At 44.6% G+C, this 18,216-nt stretch overlaps 1 protein-coding gene across 1 annotated transcript in view; it reads left to right on the plus strand.

Annotated features, from left to right (window-relative positions):
* Window positions 1-3,937: 3,937 nt before the first annotated feature.
* The window catches only part of HOMER2 (homer scaffold protein 2), a 58,678-nt gene continuing 44,399 nt past the window's right edge, over window positions 3,938-18,216 (plus strand). Inside the window, exon 1 of the mRNA XM_075159971.1 lies at window positions 3,938-4,076. Within this exon, the coding sequence (XP_075016072.1) occupies window positions 3,985-4,076 (92 nt within the window). The 5' untranslated portion in view covers window positions 3,938-3,984. The remainder of the gene's footprint in view (window positions 4,077-18,216) is intronic.

Raw genomic sequence — 18,216 nt, forward strand, 5'->3', positions numbered from 1 at the left:
TTGCTAGAGGACTTCTTGAAGGTCTCAGATGTTTATTGTGAGCTCTGACATTTTAATTGAAAGGACAGGAGTGTTGATTTTTTTAAACAAATAGATCCTTTGTCCAAATTGTTTATTAGATATTGGATTAAGTAGGTTTTAACAACAAAAATCATCAGAGTGTTTTCAACAGTCTGACTTAAATTCTTTTTTTTTCTCAGTTGCTCATCTTTAAAATTTTATATCCGGTGATATTATAATTACATTAATTCTCCATTCATCAGGGGATTTTGAAAACTAATTCTCTGTTTCAAATGTAAAAATCAAGAATTCCCCAAAGCTTTTTTGGTTAAACTTCTGGATAACATTTAAAGCTTGAAAATGGTTGGTTATGTGTCAAAGAAAAAAAGAAAAAAAGGAAATGGCATGGTTCTGTTGGAGTGAAAAATGCAAATTTCATCAGTCTAGTTGGAAAAAAGAGAAAATCACAGTATTGAACATTTTATTTAATACTATCTGCCATGGGAAATAGGGAGAAGACTGACTTGAAGTATGATAGTTGAAAAAGACTAAACAGCAGGTTTTCTGAAATAAAATTATATCTAAAATAAAATAGAGTAGCAAAAGAGGACCATAGTGAAAGCCAAACAAAAGGAGAGAACAGAAAAACTGAGAGAGAGGAAGAGACCGCTGAGCTCTTTGCTTTTCAGAATGCAGGCTGGGTACGTACTTCTGATTGCTAGATCAGTTTTCTGAAAAGGATATTCACCCTGTATCTAGGAATCAAAAAATTATATCTTTAGGAGGCCCATGGGAATAGGAGAAATTTCTCATCAAAAGAAGTTACATCCATTTACAGAATGTGGATATTTTTATTGCTCAGCTTGAATCATACCGAGGGATCCTGTGCCTTCAGTATTTTGAGTCTTCCTGAACCGTGCCACGGTAATAAGAGCACACTTGTGAATACTAAATGAGGACTGAATTACCATCATGTACACATCCTGCATCAGAGCCAAATCAGAAGTGAAATATCATGTCACATACGAAAGCTTAAGAAATGAATAATTTTGATAGCATATTTATAGTTCTCATTTAAGAAGAACTCAAAATACTTTAAGAAAATGGAATACTAAATTATACTAAAATAATGTAAATCAATGGGAACTATAAACGAATTAGGACTCTTTGTGATGGCGGAGGAGTTCAAGATGGAACTGTCTGTAGACTGATCGCTTCATTCAATATTGATGATGTTAAACAGTTTGCGGGAGATCTGGGCCTCATTCAACTCCACGGGACTTTTACCATTGACTTAAACTGAGGACAGGACTTCATCCTCTTTTTGGCAGAGATAAGAGGACAACAACAGTGTGCCACACTTCAGAACGATGAATATCTCATCCATTTGGAAGAATAGAGGGAATTTCAGACAAAGGGAGTGTACTTACAGAAACCCGAATATGAGCAGAAAACTGGGTTAACTCGCTGTCTGCCAGATCAAATGTCTCAGGGTCCTTGAGAAATGAGGTCACAACTCTGTCTCTTCTAGAAGACAGTTCTGAAAAGAGCATAAATCAAATGGGAAGACCTTATGAACAAAAGCAATATACAAAATTTTGTATCATACGAATTTCACAACCAATTATGTTTCCATAAGCTTAAGCTTTTTTTATAATTGGGAATGAAAATACACTCTTGAATGCAAGATTGGAAAACATTAGAAAAAGCTAAGGCAACTGCAGTTCCAATTTCCAATTTTCATCTTATCATGACACATGTAGTAAATGCATTACCCCATTTTGATCCAATTCCATTAGATATTTGTAAGTCACATACAGCGTTGGCTCATAAAACACAGTTTTCGGATACTCACCAAAATGAGCTAATTAATCAGAGAGGACTAAGACAACCCTTCTCTAGTGAATGGAATATGTAATTTAACAAAATTAAGTAAATGGTGTAAAACTATGGGATAAAATAATCCCATTTATGGTGGGAGTTTTTTCCACAAGATTGCCAGACTGCTATTTTTTCCCCTCGGAGAATGCTACTCCTCACTGTTTCCCCAAGAAGAGAGGAATGGTCATATCAAAGCCATATTCAAGGCTGCAGCCCATCATGAACATGAAAGGATTGTCACTTTTGCCATGACTATCCTGGAGGAAACGGAACCTCGCCTTCAGCTGGCAGAACGGGACATAGGAATTCTTTAGATGTCAGTGATTAGATAAGGAGTTAAGTCTCCTTAACCATCCACAGTAACCATCTGACCACAGTAAAGAGAGCAGATATATTGGAGTGGTGTCATCCCACAGCCTTTTGAAAATGTCTATGTAACTCACCCTGCTTTTTTTCCCCACAGCACAGACTTTATTTGAATGTATGGGATTGAAAATCCATTTTGGTGTTTTAGACATCAGGAAATAGTTGTCTGTCAGAGTGGGAGACAGTTTCATTGTCCATAGCTGGAAGGTGTTAGGTTGCTGGTTAAGTTTTCCTGTGAGGGTTCCCATGAGGTCCCCAGGTAATACTGGGGACAACCCCAGCTATTACACACAAAGTTAAAGCAAGCAAACATAAAGCCTTTCCCACAGCTTCTATACTTCCTTTGAAAGAAAGGATAAATCAACATGAGATTAAAAAAAAGATGAAAATAATCACTCTTGATGGCAGGGTATTAATTATAACTTTGTGTGGGAGAAGTTAAAATCCTCTCTTGTGTGTGAATTGGGCGTCTTTTCCCCACAAAAGAATAACTGTGTCTGTGTAGCACAGTCCTACAAATACCCAATCGGGCAGGTCCATGGCTCTCCTATGGATTGGTGTCCTGGGATTGCCTATCGCATGTCAGTGTCACCCTCGTGGTTGGGCAGCCATAACACAGCTCTTTCACACTAGTGCAATTGTTCCTTCAGCAGAAAGGAATCACCCCTCAATGTTCATGAAACTTGTAGGGAAATCATAGCTTTGGGACCACGCCCGGCACAGATTTGCGGGGGGCTGAGGAGGGCCAAAAGAGGGGCAGTCCCCCTGTTTGTACTCCTGATGCAATTTGCACTTCTGGGTTGAGCAGCAGGCTGGTGGCTGGGTGCGAGACCCAGATCAGGACTGTGGGGCTGAGTCTGCCAGGGCCCATTGCCCAAATGTGGCTGAAATTGCCCAGGGGCTCGCAAACTCCTTGGATGGCAGGGCAGGCACGCGCAAACGGCCTGGGCTCCCTTCGTTTCCCTGGGAAAACGGATTAAAAGCGTGAAAAGGCAGGGGAGGGCTCGGTGGTGGGAGAGAATCGCCTGCTTGTGTTTCACAAGACATCCCTCGGCGGTGACATCGCCTCGGGGTCGGAAGGGCATCCCCGGGATCCGCTCTCGGACCGCAGCCGTGCCCGCGCCGCGGAGCAGGGGCTGTCGGCGGGGCGCGCTCCCGGTGCGGGACAGCCGGTCCCGGGGCTGCCGGTCTCTCGGGGAATCCGGTACCGGGAGGAGCATGTTCGGGACCGCCGGTCTGGGCTGCACCCTCTCGCCGTTGGGGCTTCTCGGCAGCGGGCGGGGCCGCTCGGGGGGCACCCCCACAACTTCACCCGAAGTTTTCTCGCCGCCCCGTCCCCCTCCGGCAGGTCGCACCCCCCCGGCGCGGGCACCGGGGGGGACGAGATGCTGAAGCCTCGCGCCGGCCGGGGCTTCTCGCTCCTCCCCGCCGGGGCACAAACCCCCGCAGGGCGATTCTCGCCCCCGTCGCCTGCCCGGGCCCGGGGCGGGGAGCGGAGGGGCCCCGGGGGCGCACCCCGCCGCCCCGCCCCGCCCCGCCCCGCCGCCCCCGCGCTGCCGCCTCGCAGGGCGGCGGGTGCCGCGGGAGGCTGCTCGGTGCCGCCGCCGCCCGGGAGGGAGGTTATGTAAGGGGGGAGGGAGGCGGCGGGAGGAGGAGCAGGACGCCTCGCCGCCGCCGTGCAGCCGGGCAGCCGCAGCCAGCCGGGGCCGGGGCCGGGGCCGGTGCTGGGGCGGCCGCATGTGCGAAGTGGGGACGCGGCCGCCGCTGGCCGCCGAGCGCGGGGAGCCGCCCGGGGGTGCCGCCGCCGCCGAAAGGTGCCGAGACATGGGGTGAGTCCGCCGGGCTCCGGCCACGCGTGGGCGCCGCGTCCCGCCCCGGCCCCGCGCCCCGACCCACGCGTGGGCGCCGCCTGCCGCCCCGGCCCCGCCGCAGGTGCGCCCGGCCGCCGCGAAGCGCTGGGAGAGCCCGGGTGCCCTGCAAGCGCTCCCCAAAACCGGCGTTTTATAACGTAATTAATCATTTACCGCCCGCTCGGAGCGGCGGCGGGGAGGCTCCCGCCCGCGCCACCGGCGGAGCGGGCACGCAGCGGAGGAAAAACACCCCCGGCACGTTACCAGTGGCAAAATCCCCGCTGGAATAAGCGGGGAGGAGCTGGGGGTGTCGCGGCCCGGGGGAGGCTGATGCGGGGCCGGGGGTCCGGTCCCTCGCCGGGAAGCTGTGGGATGTGCGCGCCGGTCTGAGCAGCGAGTTCATTGTCAGATGTTCCATGCGCCGGTTCAGCGAGAGCTCTCGGCTGCTGGAGGCACACAATAAACTTGCCTGAACTGTGCCAGTTGTTTGCTAATTTGTGTACATCTTCCCCCCCTTGTTGTTTTTTTTTAACATGACAGAAGTCTCTGATCACACGTGATGGCCTCTTGGAGAATTCATCTTGATGTTTCCAAAAATCAGTCCTGCGTTTTTCCTATGCTCTAACTTTAATGAGGGGACAAAAGCCAAATGCTGGCATTAGAGCAGTTTGTGAACTAAATATCAGGAAACAGAGGTTAACGTTGTGCTTTTGGCTTGAACTATATATAGGTTTGAGATCCTCTCGACCAGAATGTCTTGGGGGATTCCAAACCCACACATTTAATTTGCTTTATTTTTATCCTATTATGTTCTCTTACACCTTTTCTCTTCCTTGCCTCTCCTCACCCCCCTGTGGCAAGGAATCATTCTCCAGTTCCTGAGCTTCCTCATGCTGCTTCCAACTGTGCAAACTCCCACTATAGATTTGTTTGTTATTGTCAAAGTAATATAATTGGAGACAGTATGGATAAATAATGAATTAAAATGCCATGCATGTGTCTGAATTTGATACCCAGGAGTACTGAATAGAAGTACAGGGGCAGAGGGAGAAATAAGATCTAAGTCTCTCCTGTGTTTCACTTCAGGATTACAAGGGGTTCGTCTGCTTCCTAATTATGTAAAGTTCCACTGGAAAATAAAACAGAAACTGTCCTTGGGCTTGGAGAAAGCATCCAAACCTGGCTGGAGCAGTGCTGCCCTGCTGAGTCCAGGATGGTCAGAAACATCCATCCGAGGGAAGCTCGCCTCAGTCATTTTACCTGGGCGTCTTGAAACGCAAATATTTTTGTTCTCGTCGTTTTTAATTGTTTCTGTACTGGTAGATCAGTTTAGCTGAAAAGTTTAGCTGTGGCTTGGAGAGAATTGAGTGGAAGGTCGGAGTGGTCCCCCACCCCATTCTGTAAGTCAGTCGTAGCTCTGGGCTCGGCGTGGTCCTGCTCTGCCTCCAGAGCTGTTCAAGCTGCGAAGGACTTGGAGGGTTTTGAGTGCTCTGGTCGTGCTCGTATCTGCGCTGCTACGTACGCTGTGTTGGGTCATGCAGACTTGTACGGGTATGAGGCACGTTCACCAGCCTACTTCAATATCCTGATTTAATGTGTTTCACTCCAAGTAAGTTATTTCAGTCTTACACTGGTGCACGTGAGATCAAGCTCCCAGTGTCATTCATTCCCAGGGTTTCGGCGTGGGTTGTACACACTCGTACACTCTGTAGGGAATGCAGACAAGGTGTTTTTTGGATATACATTTTGCCAGTGTCTCACGTCATTATCTTGCCATTCACCTTTCTGATACAGACAACTTGGAAGTACGTTTGTGATAGTGTTATTGCAGCCGTGGCTTAGCACATGTAACACAGGAGCAACCCTCCCAGGTTCCTCCCTGTTCTGTCTCTGCTGGCAAATCCTCCACCTCCGCGTGCTCTAGCTTTTCCTTCTGTGAAATGGGCACCTCTGTACTCATCTGTCTTTGTGAAGCATGTTGTGATCAGAGCACAGAGCTCAGTCTTTCTTATCTGAAAGAATATATTTTGTCCCAGGCATTCCAGTGGGATTTGCTTCCTGGGCACATTTTGGTGTCATGTATGAGGCACGTTCTCACAGAAATTTGACAGTAACTTGACTCTTAGCTCTTAAAATATTTTTTCTTTTTTTTTTCCTTTTCTTTTTTTCCTGGGGGTGACCATTGCTAATGATTCATTTAAATGCTGCCTATGGATTTGGCAGTGACTGATGGTGCTATGAAACCTGATATAGCTACTCGAGCTCAGCAAAGCTATTTAAATTGCTTATTAGCTGTGAGCTGAGCTATTTAAACTGTTGTTTTAGTTCAACTTACTAGGCAGCAAGGTAGTGTTAAGTTTTACAAAAGTAATTTACATGTTTAAAAAAAATTAATGCCTGCAATTCAGGGGATGTGAAAACAATGTTGTAAAAAAAAGTGTCCAGGTAAAAAACCAAATCTGCTTCAGTGCCCATTAAAGTCAATGCGAAGGTTCCTGCTGGCTGAAAACCATTGTCTTTGGGTAAAGCCACTGTTAAGGATCTCACTGGACAAATGTTTACTTTAAAGGGAACAAATCTTTTCCTAAATCACCACTTTCTTCTACCCAGCATATCTGATAACTGCTGTTACTTCAATAGTCTCAGAGCTTAAATTTTAGCTATTTGAAAACCACAATGTAACATGTTTCCAGCTGTAGAAATCTTTGTCTGAAAATACCACCTGATTTGTCTCATGGTGTTGCAAGCCAAGGGCTAACACAACCAAGAAAGTGGCTCGCTTTTCTATGGCTCTGATTTTAGTGAGTTGTACCTACTCAACTAATAGCCATGGTTTGATTCAATTTGACCTCAATTTAAGCAGTCTAAGCTAACTTTCCAGTTAAAAAGATGCTTCAGGTTTAGTTATTAGACGATTTAAGGAGGCATTGGGTAGCTGCTTCATCTGTGCTTACATTCTCTTACTATTTTAATTTCTTTAGTATCTTTGTATTTCCTTATCTGTCCATTACAAAATACTTCTTGTTATGAGGTGTGTGACAAGTATCCAGTTTGGATTAGACCTGTAAATCACTTCACTGCTGTTGAAGCTGTTATTTATATTATCTGTTGGATTAAAACTCAACTAATTTAAATACCCTCTAGCAATAAAATTGAATTTTAAATCTACTTTATAAATTATATCAAAATGAAAATCAGGCCTCTGAGTGTTAGAAATTATTGCAGAAAGCTGTACAACAGTGTAGAAGTGTGTGCTGTACAGGCTAATGATGAACTAGCTCCTAGCACACGTTTCTTTTGGCTGATATGAGATGGCTTCTCTGCGCTGCTTCCACAGGGGCTAATGTGGTAAATTAGTCCCGTCCGGCTGGGATCCATCCATACCCCCCCCCAGGTGGGCTTTGAGCCTACACCTTCTTCCAGGAAGGTGGGAAAAGGCGAGTTTCCAAGCCTGGATCAAGCAAGGAAGTAACCTCATCCTAAGGAGACTGGACTCATGAACAAACTCTGCCCCTCCTGTAATATTTTCATGAAAAGGTGCAGTTGGGGGCCTATATTTCTGAGAGCAGTCATAAGTAATGTTTTTATTATGCAGTGACATTTAAGAGCATCAGGGAAGTCTGCCTTGCGCTCTTCCCTTCTGCTGTTAGCAGTAGTAACGTCCATCAGCCAACATATGGCTTTATTTGGGGAGTAAAAGGCAAATAAATGGGAGGACGAGGAAAGAAGAAGGTGAAGGAAGCAGAAGATGTGATGAAGCTAGTGTTATAGGAAAACATTAATTTTGGACGGTGTTCAGTCTGGCCTTTCCCGGTACCAGCAGTACTTTAGATACCATGGTGATAAGCTTTGCCTAAGAAGCTCGGTAGCGGGGAATAGCGTGTTGCAGACGAAATTCACCTTGGCCGTCATCCAGCTCCCGCTGAAATCCACAGGAGTCTCGCGCCGGCTCCCTCCAAAGTTTGGCCGAGCCATCTGTGCACGAGGGAAGGGGGCATCCTGGGACCCCAGGAGTGGCGGGCAGATAACGGCACCCGGCTTTCACTGCAAAGCAGGGCTGGGACTGGTGTATGCCCGAACGCAGCTGAGTGGGTACTGTGAGCTCAGGGACTCTTTTTGAGGTTTTAAGGTCAGCGGCTTCAGTTCAGTTCCTAGCATAGCTCGGGGGGGGCAGATTATAGCAGGCATCATCCAACTGGTGATGGTGTTGGTGTTCAAGGAAAGGGACTGAGATTTGATAGATGCTGAGGTTGTTAATCTCATGATTTTTGAAGCAGCTGGCTGGGGATGCTTGATTCTTCACAGCCTTGGTTCCTTATGTAGCTATTCCCATTTTGCAGAGTGGGTATAAACAGCTGCTGTTCTGACTTGGAGAATTCGGTATCTCTCTGTACAGATACAGGTGTCTGTACAAAATCCAGTGGAAAAGTCAGGTCCAGAGAACTTTGAGTTCTGGAGCAGTATATTGGGTTCACTGAAATGGATAGGAAAACTCTGTTGACCTCAACAGTATGTATAAAACCTGTTATATGTAGTTCCATTCTTATATTTAACGTAATTTAAATAAGGTTAGAGGGAGCTTGGTGGGGTGGGGGGAAGAATAAAATAAAGAGCAAAGAGCTAGATCGTCATAAGGATTTGTATATGCTTAGGATTTTGGTGTGGTTGCATTCAAGTGAGTGAACAAACCTGTCATGTTGGAGTGTTTCATCCAAGTCTGCCATCAAGTGAGAGACCTTGTCACCTCTCACACAATTATGTGAGGAGTTCGTAACAGTGCAGATAGATGCACGTAATTGAGTTTGGGCAAAAATCTCTGGTGTGAATAAGCTCCAAGGAAAACATGGGATTAGGAGAAATTACGAAACAAGCTAATAAAAGAGTAGGAATAAAAGAAGGAAATAATGAAGGAATAATTGGCATGACAGACACAGTGGGTTAAGAAAAAAATCTTAGGGTCTGCTAGAGATAAGTTCAGCAAATTACAATAGGAAAAATCTGCCAGTACCACAACCAGTTTGAGTGCCCTGGTGCAAATTTCACCAAAATTTGCTCACATAGACAATGCTGTAGAAAGAGTGAACAGAAAGAAAACTTAATGCTAAGAGAGTGATCATAGCCAAGTTGCTTTCAGCTACTAAACTAATTAATTACCACTGTTAATTTGATTATCACTTGAGAAAAAACTTATAAATAAAATATCCTCCACAAAGTTGGGATGTCCCTCAAGCCCTTCTTTCTATTTGAAAAGAGGATGGTGAGTAGGTCTCCTGATAACAAAGGCATCATTTGAAATCTTAAAAAGAATTATTTGATGTTCAATTCCTTTAAAATGAAAGTAGTTTTAACTGGTTCAAGATCTAACAGTGTCTTAAACTGTTCAAGCATATTCCCAGCATAACTGAAACAGGCAGAGAGGAGCAATGAGTTTGCTGAGAACCTAAGAGCAAGGGCATCAGCCTGGTTTTGCATCTAGATTTTCTGCAGTGCTGTGTATTCATTTTATTCATTCATTTGGCTCTCTTAATGCAGTGCCTACAATAAATAGCCTCACCCATGAACATACATTTAAGGGCGAGTAAGCATTTGGAATCAGCTGTGGGTTTTCCTGTTGACTTTGTGATAGGGCGTGTGCAGAGTGGGAAGGTCCTCGGCCCTGAAGGTTGCTGCACGGTCACACCTCTGCCTGCGCTCACCTTGAATGCTGTCCATCGCATTGTGCGCTTTGTGCACCGCAAATACAGCCTGTGACTTGTCTATACTGTGCTTTGGTCCTGGCTCTTTAGGATGTAAATGTGCTTAGGGGAACGTATTTCAACTATGTTTCTCTGATAATTCAGCTGTACACTGTAAATAGCTGACAATCCTGTTATTAAGTCTCAATGTGACAAGGGCACTGCCTTCAAATGAAGACAGGAAGTGTTTAAGCTTGAGCATTAAAGAAGCACTTTTAATGGCAAGAGCAATTAGGCAGGGAATAGACCATGAGATCGGGGAAGGTTACTGCTGCGCGATGGCCACGCGTCACCCAGCACAGGTTAGAGACGGTGTGAGTAGGGGTTGTGTAATATGTACTCATGCAAAGTGTACAGGATGAGATTGGATGATGCAGCTGATCTTTGATTATATTTTTGATGACACATCCTAGCTGCTCTCTGCCTGTTTGTAAGAGAAATCTGCCTGCTGCTCCTGGCTCGGATGCTCTGTGCTTAGCTCATGTGTGACACGAGTAGCTGGCTGCTTACTCCTCATTGACGTAGCAACTATTAGAGGCTATTGGGCCCTCTTGCATCACTTGGAAATGCTTCGTAATGGTAATTTTGCCACTGGGGTCAGGATTAAAATGAAGATAATATTTTAAATAATTGATGCTCGAGGCGTTTTAGGATTTGTTTAAAAAAAATTGATGTTGCTGGGTGACATCACCAAGCGGGACAGCCTGCTTAATGACTCATAGGGGAGCAGGAGGCTCTGCTGTGTAGGTGTTTTAGGATTTGTGGGCTTCATGTTGAAGGCTGGCAAGACTGGGAGCTTTAGCTGCAAAACAACTGTGGCTTTATCATGGAGGAGAGCGAGCAGATTTGACACAGGGGAAAGAGGGCCTGGCAGTGGAGGTGTGAGCAGAAGTGACTGCTGGTTACTGTGCAAAGCTTGTTCACTTCAGTGGCGACGCATCCTCCTTTCCTGCCTCCCCCACGCACTAGTCTGATTTTATTTATTTGACGTGGCTTATCAAAATGCAAGATTGTAAGAATTTCTGAAGCGACAAACTGTTTTCTTTCCGTCTGGAAGTTTCACTGCAGCCTACGGGATTTAGAAACTCGAACCCTGCTGCAATTCAAAAAGGAATTTTCTATAGAAGTTGCACTCTACTGCCTACACATCAAGGGGCCTGAGCGAGCCCTCCAGAGCAGCTAGGTGTTGTTTCGTGTTAGCATTTGCGTTATAATAGTAGAAGTCCTGCAACTGCATTCTTATCAGGTGAGGTTTAGTACATCAGTGCAGCAGAACAGCAAAGGCCTCTTTGGAATATATCTGAAAATATATAGCCAGCCTGTACAGTATTTTTTCCTAAAGCTACTTCTGGTTGTACTGAGGATCCTTCCTTGTGGACTGTGAAATGGTGTGTATGAGTACTTACTGTATAAATACTTACTTGCCTCAGCTTAATGCTTTGCAGTAGATCCTCATCAGGTATGGAACACTGTATTTTGGGGAGGGAGAAAAAATATAAAATTTAAATCATGCGTGGCTCTCAAGGGAAATGTTAATTTTATTATGTGGAGGTGTGAGCATCTTATTTTCAGTATTCATTACTGATTCTTTCATCCCTGGAAGAAGGACAGGTAGTGTAGCCAGAGCTGGGAGTATTCAGCAAGGCTTTTCCTTTTGAAAACATAGTACTTCAAGATGCACACTGTCTCTCCTTCATATTAATGGCACTGCAGTGACTGACTCAAGTTCTTCGCTTTTGGTGAGTTTCTCTGTAATATGTAACAGCAACACTTTGTTGTTGCCTTTGTTTCATTCCCCGTTTTATCGGGCTTTTGTATTCCGGCTTCCCACTGTAAATCTGTTGCACACATCTAAAATGTCTCCCTGCAGTTGTTTAAGTGGGAACATGTGATCTGTTTTGTGATATTGAAAACTGTCAATGAGAGCATTTGAAAAAAACGGGAGGAATGCTCTGAGAGGAGATGTGCAAAATGTCACCGACCAGCACTGGGGGCTGCGCCGGGGCTCTGGGCTGCTTGGGGGATGTGGGTAAACCTGGGGGGAGTCTGACACCTTGTTGTTGTTTATTCAGAGATGGTGATGTCAGAGAGGAGGCAGGGGCTCTGTTCTGGTGGGTAGCTCAGGCACCAGTGCAAAGATGGCAAGAGCGTAGTTGTCCCCCTGTCTCTGCCTTGACATCGCCCCATCTCTAACCGGGACGTACCTATGCACTGCACCTCCAGGTAAAGCCTCTGCCTCTTACACCTTCACGTAGTCCAAACCCCTGGTAGCTCCAAAGCAGAAATACTCCTCCCTGACCTGCCAGGAGGCTTCTGCCCGGACAGGGCAGCCCCGAGGTGCTCATGGGCACAGCGTACACCCAAGGGCACAACTGTTGCCCTTGAGTATACAAGGAGGAGATAAAAGCATCTTTGGACTCTACTTACGTGCTCATATTATCCAGTGATTGTCATAATAATCCCCTCTCCTCCAGCTGGGATAGGGAGAAATTTATTCTTTTATGAAACAATAAAGGAGATTTAGTTGCCTAAAACTTCACAGCACACAGGTGAATGAGAGCTCTCTCTGTTCATTATTATTTTATTTTGTGTTTGATGGCTGTTTGTCACTTATGTAGTCCATTAAAGGAAATAGCTAATTTTCTGTTGCCCGTTGTTTATAGAGGTGGTCTTTATAAACTTGTATTTAAGGGATCTTCTAAACATGCTAATACATAAAAAGGGAGTCTAATTTGGCTTATGGTTCTTTTCAAGACGAACAGAAACTGGCTTGACTGAGAACAGGGATTTGACACTTCACTACACCCACCCAAATTCAAGGAAATTCAATTAAAAGCTTGAATCTCTAATCTCAGTTACAATGAAACACAATAGCTGCGGAACAGGGGTCAGATCCCACATTGCCAAAAGGGAGCTGTTGGTTTGGGAGTTATTTGGGGTAGATGAGGAGGCTGCTCGCCTCCTCCCAGATCCAGAAGTGTGTGTGAGTCCGTGCCTCCTCGGGGAACTTTCCTGTCCCTCTGTGCCTCTTCCACCTTCCTCTGGGCTTTGGAGCAGGGGAATGGGTGTTTGTGCATGATGTGAAATTCCACTTTGTCTTTTGAGAGATCTGAAGGACAAATAATGTCTTTAAAGTTTCCGTGCGATCCTCAAAGACGTTCCCTGGACAGAAAGTTCTGAGCATGTGTTTTCTGAGACTTTCAAAATTGCATATTATGGAAGATGCATCAGCTTTCGAGGACCTAGTCATATGCAGTCTGATGCTCCCAACAATCTCTCTCACCATGCTTTGCCTCCCCAGACTTCTCTGCAAAGCCCTTGGTTTTGCCACGGCTGTGGGGAGGGCTTCCTTCTTCAGCTGGACTGAGCTCCTCGGGAAGCCTGGGTTAAACACCTCTCCTGCGGTTGTGGTTACCTGCTTTTCCCTCTACAAGGAAGGTCTGTTCTGAATTTTTCAGTCTCAGAGCAGTAATCCTGCATATGTATTGTTAAGATCTTTCCAAGAACTTTTCTCCATTGAGTTGGAAATTAGCATTTCAAATTCTATGGGAGGGAAAAGTTGCCAAAGTTTTTATATTTTAAGCTTAGAGTTTGGAACGGAATCAAAATATCTAATCAACTTTGCATTCCCTGTTTGGTCCTTCCTCTCTGCCTTAGAATTGGCATCCTTGTCCTTAAGACATAGAGCAATACTGTGCAACTCCGTAAGGCTTCTCCCAGGAAATATCGAAGTAACACTGCACTGATTTGCAACACATTTTCAAATAACTGTTAAATTAGCGTAAGTGACATGAGGTTGTAGTGGAAAGAGTTTATGCTCGTCAACTGCTTTACAGGATGACCTCTGAATTATTGGCCAGAAGAGAAAATAGACACACGACTGCTGGGAACGATTTGGGATGGTTCAGTGCTGCCTGTTATTCCTTAAAAGAATGACAGATTTCCATGAGTTAAACAGGGTGGTCCAAACCTTGCACCTTGGATCTAAGTTACTTTTCCTCCCTTTCTTTTCTTTTTCCGTCTCCTTTTGGCACTCCTCCTTCCCCAGCGGTGACATTGGAGCTGCTGCGGCTCCCTGCGGGGAGGACAACCCGGCCAGTGCCCGGGGCGGCAGCAGCTCTGAGCCTGGGTCAAAGCGTTGGCTGGGGGGGCACGTGGAAAAACACGGGGCTAGTCTGGGTTGTCTAGGGAGAAGTGGGCAACTGAAATGCTCTTTTGCTGCCTTTCAGGGGTAGTAAAGCTTACTAAAAGAACTGTTTTGAGAGATCTGCAATAGAGGCCTTACAAGTCAAATCGATTTAATTCTTAGGGTGCTAAGTGTGAACGTGCAAAAAGCATAGTAAGAATTTCTCACCAATTGTCACCTTATCCTCAGTGGCTGAGTAAGTACTTGATCCATTCTGCATACTAACACCAGGCCCTAATTTTAGATCACAGTGACTCTGAAGAATACAATTTCTAGCTCTTGACTTGCTATATTTTACTTATGGCAAATAGAGGAAAATGGCGCATAAACTTTTTTCTCCCCCAGCAAGGGAGGTGTCTGTCTCCACTAGCAAGGAATCTCCTACCATGAGAGTGCACTCAAAACAAATTACTGTGGGATACAAGAAGACATGATTTTTAATCCTATTCTAAAACAAATAAATGTTCAGAATTTTGTTCTGAAAATGAAGCAAAAAATCATTTAAATTGTGTAATATGGGTTATTATCCTAGCATAAAAGTCTGTCTAGAATTTATTGAGCTGATTTTGCTCATATTTGTTTGGTATAAATAAGCAGTAACCTAGAGCAGAAGAGGATCAGGTCTCCTGCATCTACTCTCCCGTTGTTCTGAAGGGTGAATTCACTGCTGCATAAATCTCATAAAAGGTTTAAAGCCCCACAGCAAAAGTATTAGTAAAGGACGCAGCCATAAGCAGGTTGTGTCATCTGGGATGCATGTCAGCCTGACGTATTATCCATCGAGTGCTTTGTTTGCATTTGGTAAATACGATGAGCTGCCGGCTTCGTGCTGAAGTAGCACTGCAGAACTTAGCAATGGCTTATCCAGTCGGCAGTGAGCAGGATGAGCCTCTGGTCGCCATCCAGCCGGTTTGTTTTGTTTCACAGGATTGCTAGGACATAGTTCTGTCCTCTCGCAGTTGATTCCTCTTTTGGGAGCAGACACGGGGACAACTAAATGCATATAATGCATGTATAACCCTACTCCAGAGATGCTACTGTCCGTGGTTCGGGCAGTCCTCCACTGCATTTGCATGGGCCAGGGCTGGGTATGTGGCTACCTTTAAAAATAGGACAATAACTTCAATGTTTTGAACCAGAGAGCAGAGAAGGATTTAGAAAAAAATACCGGGAAAAGAAAGTGTATTTATCAGTGTTGCCAACTCACAGGGCAGCCGGCCTATCAAGCAGCAAATAGTGGCAACTAAATAAGGGCAAGGCAGAATAGCTAAAATGAGGCATGTTATCCCCTGGCTATCGCAGCATCGCTGTACTCCAGCTGAGGACCCAGCACACAGCCGGTTTCATCAATAACTGTGTGATACCCGCAGGCCCTCGAGCCTGCACCGAAAAGGAATCCTGGGAGAGAGCCCAACCCCGGCGTGCCAGCCCATCCGAGCCCATCGTTTTTATCCCAGTTCATGGAAAAATTATTTTAGATCATCTCATCACTTTAAACATTTTGGTAAGTGTTAATATACTTTCAGCGCAGTGGAAATAATCACCATATGGCTGTAAGATTTGCCATCTGTCCAGAGATACTGAAATACAATTAGTCCATGTAGGCCATTTATCAATCTATAAGTGACAATATCCACAGTCCTGGCAATTTTGGCTGCTGACAGAATGAGCACTTGTATAGGCCTACCTGTCTGGCCTTATTACAATCAATATATAAATGAGACAGAAAAAATCACATCTTTCAGCTGTGTCCTTCACCCTTGACAGAAAGAAAAAAAAAGTCTATATTGGTGTAAATGAGACTGAGGAAATGTTATGCCTTATTTTTTGTAGCATTAATTGGATTTTTATGTCTAGTAGACCTTAATTTCATAAGTCAATGCCAGATTTACTTGCAGTCTTTCAATCAAGAAATAGCAGCAGGACAGAGTCTGTCACAGGGGAAAAAAATATTATTAAATCCTCTCCTGTTGTATTAACTTCCAAGGCACAAAAAGCTAAATGTTAGAAACATGAGAAATGTGATCATTAGCATGGTACAGGTAAGATTTTATTCTTCCAAGGTTTCTTGTTTGACTTCAGAAAAGTGAGAAGATGGCTTTTCAGCAGAGTGAATAATTTTTTAAAATAAGGTCAAGGCCTTTTTATTTTAAAAAGACTACTGATCTGACACTCTAGGGGGTCTGACTTTTGGCCGCTGCTGCAGGGCTAGCCCCTGGCGGGTGTCCTAGCGTGGCTGCTCAGGACTGCTAGCCTCCTTAAAACTAGGGTTAGATTTGTAATGGCTAATGCCATATCCAGAAGATAACTTGAACTTTTTATTTGGTTTTACATCTTGTGTAATAAGTTTATAATAAGAATGTATGCTATGTTTTTTTTAATTCTACAAATTTTCAGCCAGCCCACGCTAATTTTTGTGGCTCTGCTGACATGAGAATGTAATTTTTTTTTTCACATATTTGCATTATAGCCTGTAGTTATGGAGCCTGCATAGCATGAAAAATGCTGATACTTGAAATCAAATCCTCCCATAGCCCACACCTCGTATAACCTGTACCTTGCATAACCCACAAAGTTGGAGGCATTGGCATGCAGAAATCAGAAGTGCCGAGGGAGCAGGACTGCAGGGATCAGAAATAGGGGGCTGTTGAGGTTCAGGGTTTTCTGGGCTAAGTTTCTCCCAATATTATGTGCAAATATGCACAGTTTGCTTTACTGCGGTGTTAGCAAGTTGTAGGGGTTTAGTTTTGTGTTTTTACTGGTGTGGGTTTTTTTGTAGCAAGGGGAATAGTGCGGGTTTTTTGTGTTGTAGATACTGTGTTTCTCATGTATAACCTGGTGGTTAAGTTTTTCAAATTTAGTAGTTTTTCTCTCTGAAGCTCAGGAGATTAGCAGAGGATCTTCACTTTTGTGCTGGAGTTGTTGACAGCTTTTTATACCAACAAATAAATGTACATATCTGAGATCCGTACTGTAAATCTGATAGCAACAGATGGTTTTATATTTTTAAAGATTAAAGTGAATAACATTAGAAGTTTCCTTTGTATTTTTATCTTGAAGCAGAAGAAATGTGTCATTCTTGGATCTTATTGGCTGCTAGTAAATACATTAGTTTCAAGAACTGTGTCACCCCGTTCATTAGAGAGGTGCTGCCTGTGTGCTAGCAGCAACCAAAATACTCCGGTTGTTGATTCTATTAGTCTATTAAAATCGCCAGAAAATGGAAATCTGCTTTTTTCCAGATAGCCTAATTTAAACTGCATTCAGTGGGGAATGACCTGGCGTTAGCTGTGCTCGTTTGCGCCCAACACCTTGCCCTTTCCCGACTGCAGCTGTGGGGTTGCTAGCTGTGAGCACAGGGGAAGCGCTTGCACTGGAACCTCGCTGCTTTTTTTAATACACCGTCCTTGGTGGTCTTGACTACGTTTGGTGATTTTTGCCTTCTAGATGGTTTGCTGTAGAAGGAGGCTGGTAGCAACAAATCTGTTTAAACATGGCAGTGCTATCCCCAGCCCGGTGCTGTTCTCAGCACGGGCACAAGTTGATACATGTACCGAAACCTGGTGCGGGCATTGGCTTGCATCTTTCTAATCCCTTACAGAGTAAATTGCTTATTCTTTAATTGCTTTTAATTTTTACATGCTTAAGTTTCATTAAAGGCATGCATCCTTGTATTAAACCATCTGTTGGCACCCTTTTTCTTGCTGTCTAATAAAGCACTCACACCTGAGTGTTTATTAGCCCGGGTGTTCTGGCAGCATCCCCGGTTACAGTGTGTACTCAGCACAGGGTGCGTGCCGTGCCCTCCGTGTGCTGCCTGCATGTGGTGGTGGCCACTGGGACGAGCAAAGCCCTATCATTTTCTTCTGACGTTACGGTTGGTAGAATTCCTTATTTGATCCTTTAGGCAGTAGATCAAAAAGAGTTATACAACTTATTCTTTAAACTAAACTGATTGGCTTTTTTTTCCCTAGTGTAAGTGGAAGAAAAGCCTCAGGGGAGAGCATTTGAATAGGGTATGGGAAAGCATATCGATAATTACATGCATGGATTAGTGCACAAAAGTACTCCCCTCCAAGGATCCGCTTAGTTTTGTGGCATTTGAAATAATGGGGTGTTTAATCATATTATTTTGCAATAGTGAGGCTTTGATTATGCTACTGATTAAAATCAACTTTTCAGCTTTCTTTGTGCAAAG

The sequence above is a fragment of the Calonectris borealis genome, chromosome 11 (genome assembly GCF_964195595.1).
Source record: "Calonectris borealis chromosome 11, bCalBor7.hap1.2, whole genome shotgun sequence".
Taxonomy (NCBI): Eukaryota; Metazoa; Chordata; class Aves; order Procellariiformes; family Procellariidae; genus Calonectris; species Calonectris borealis.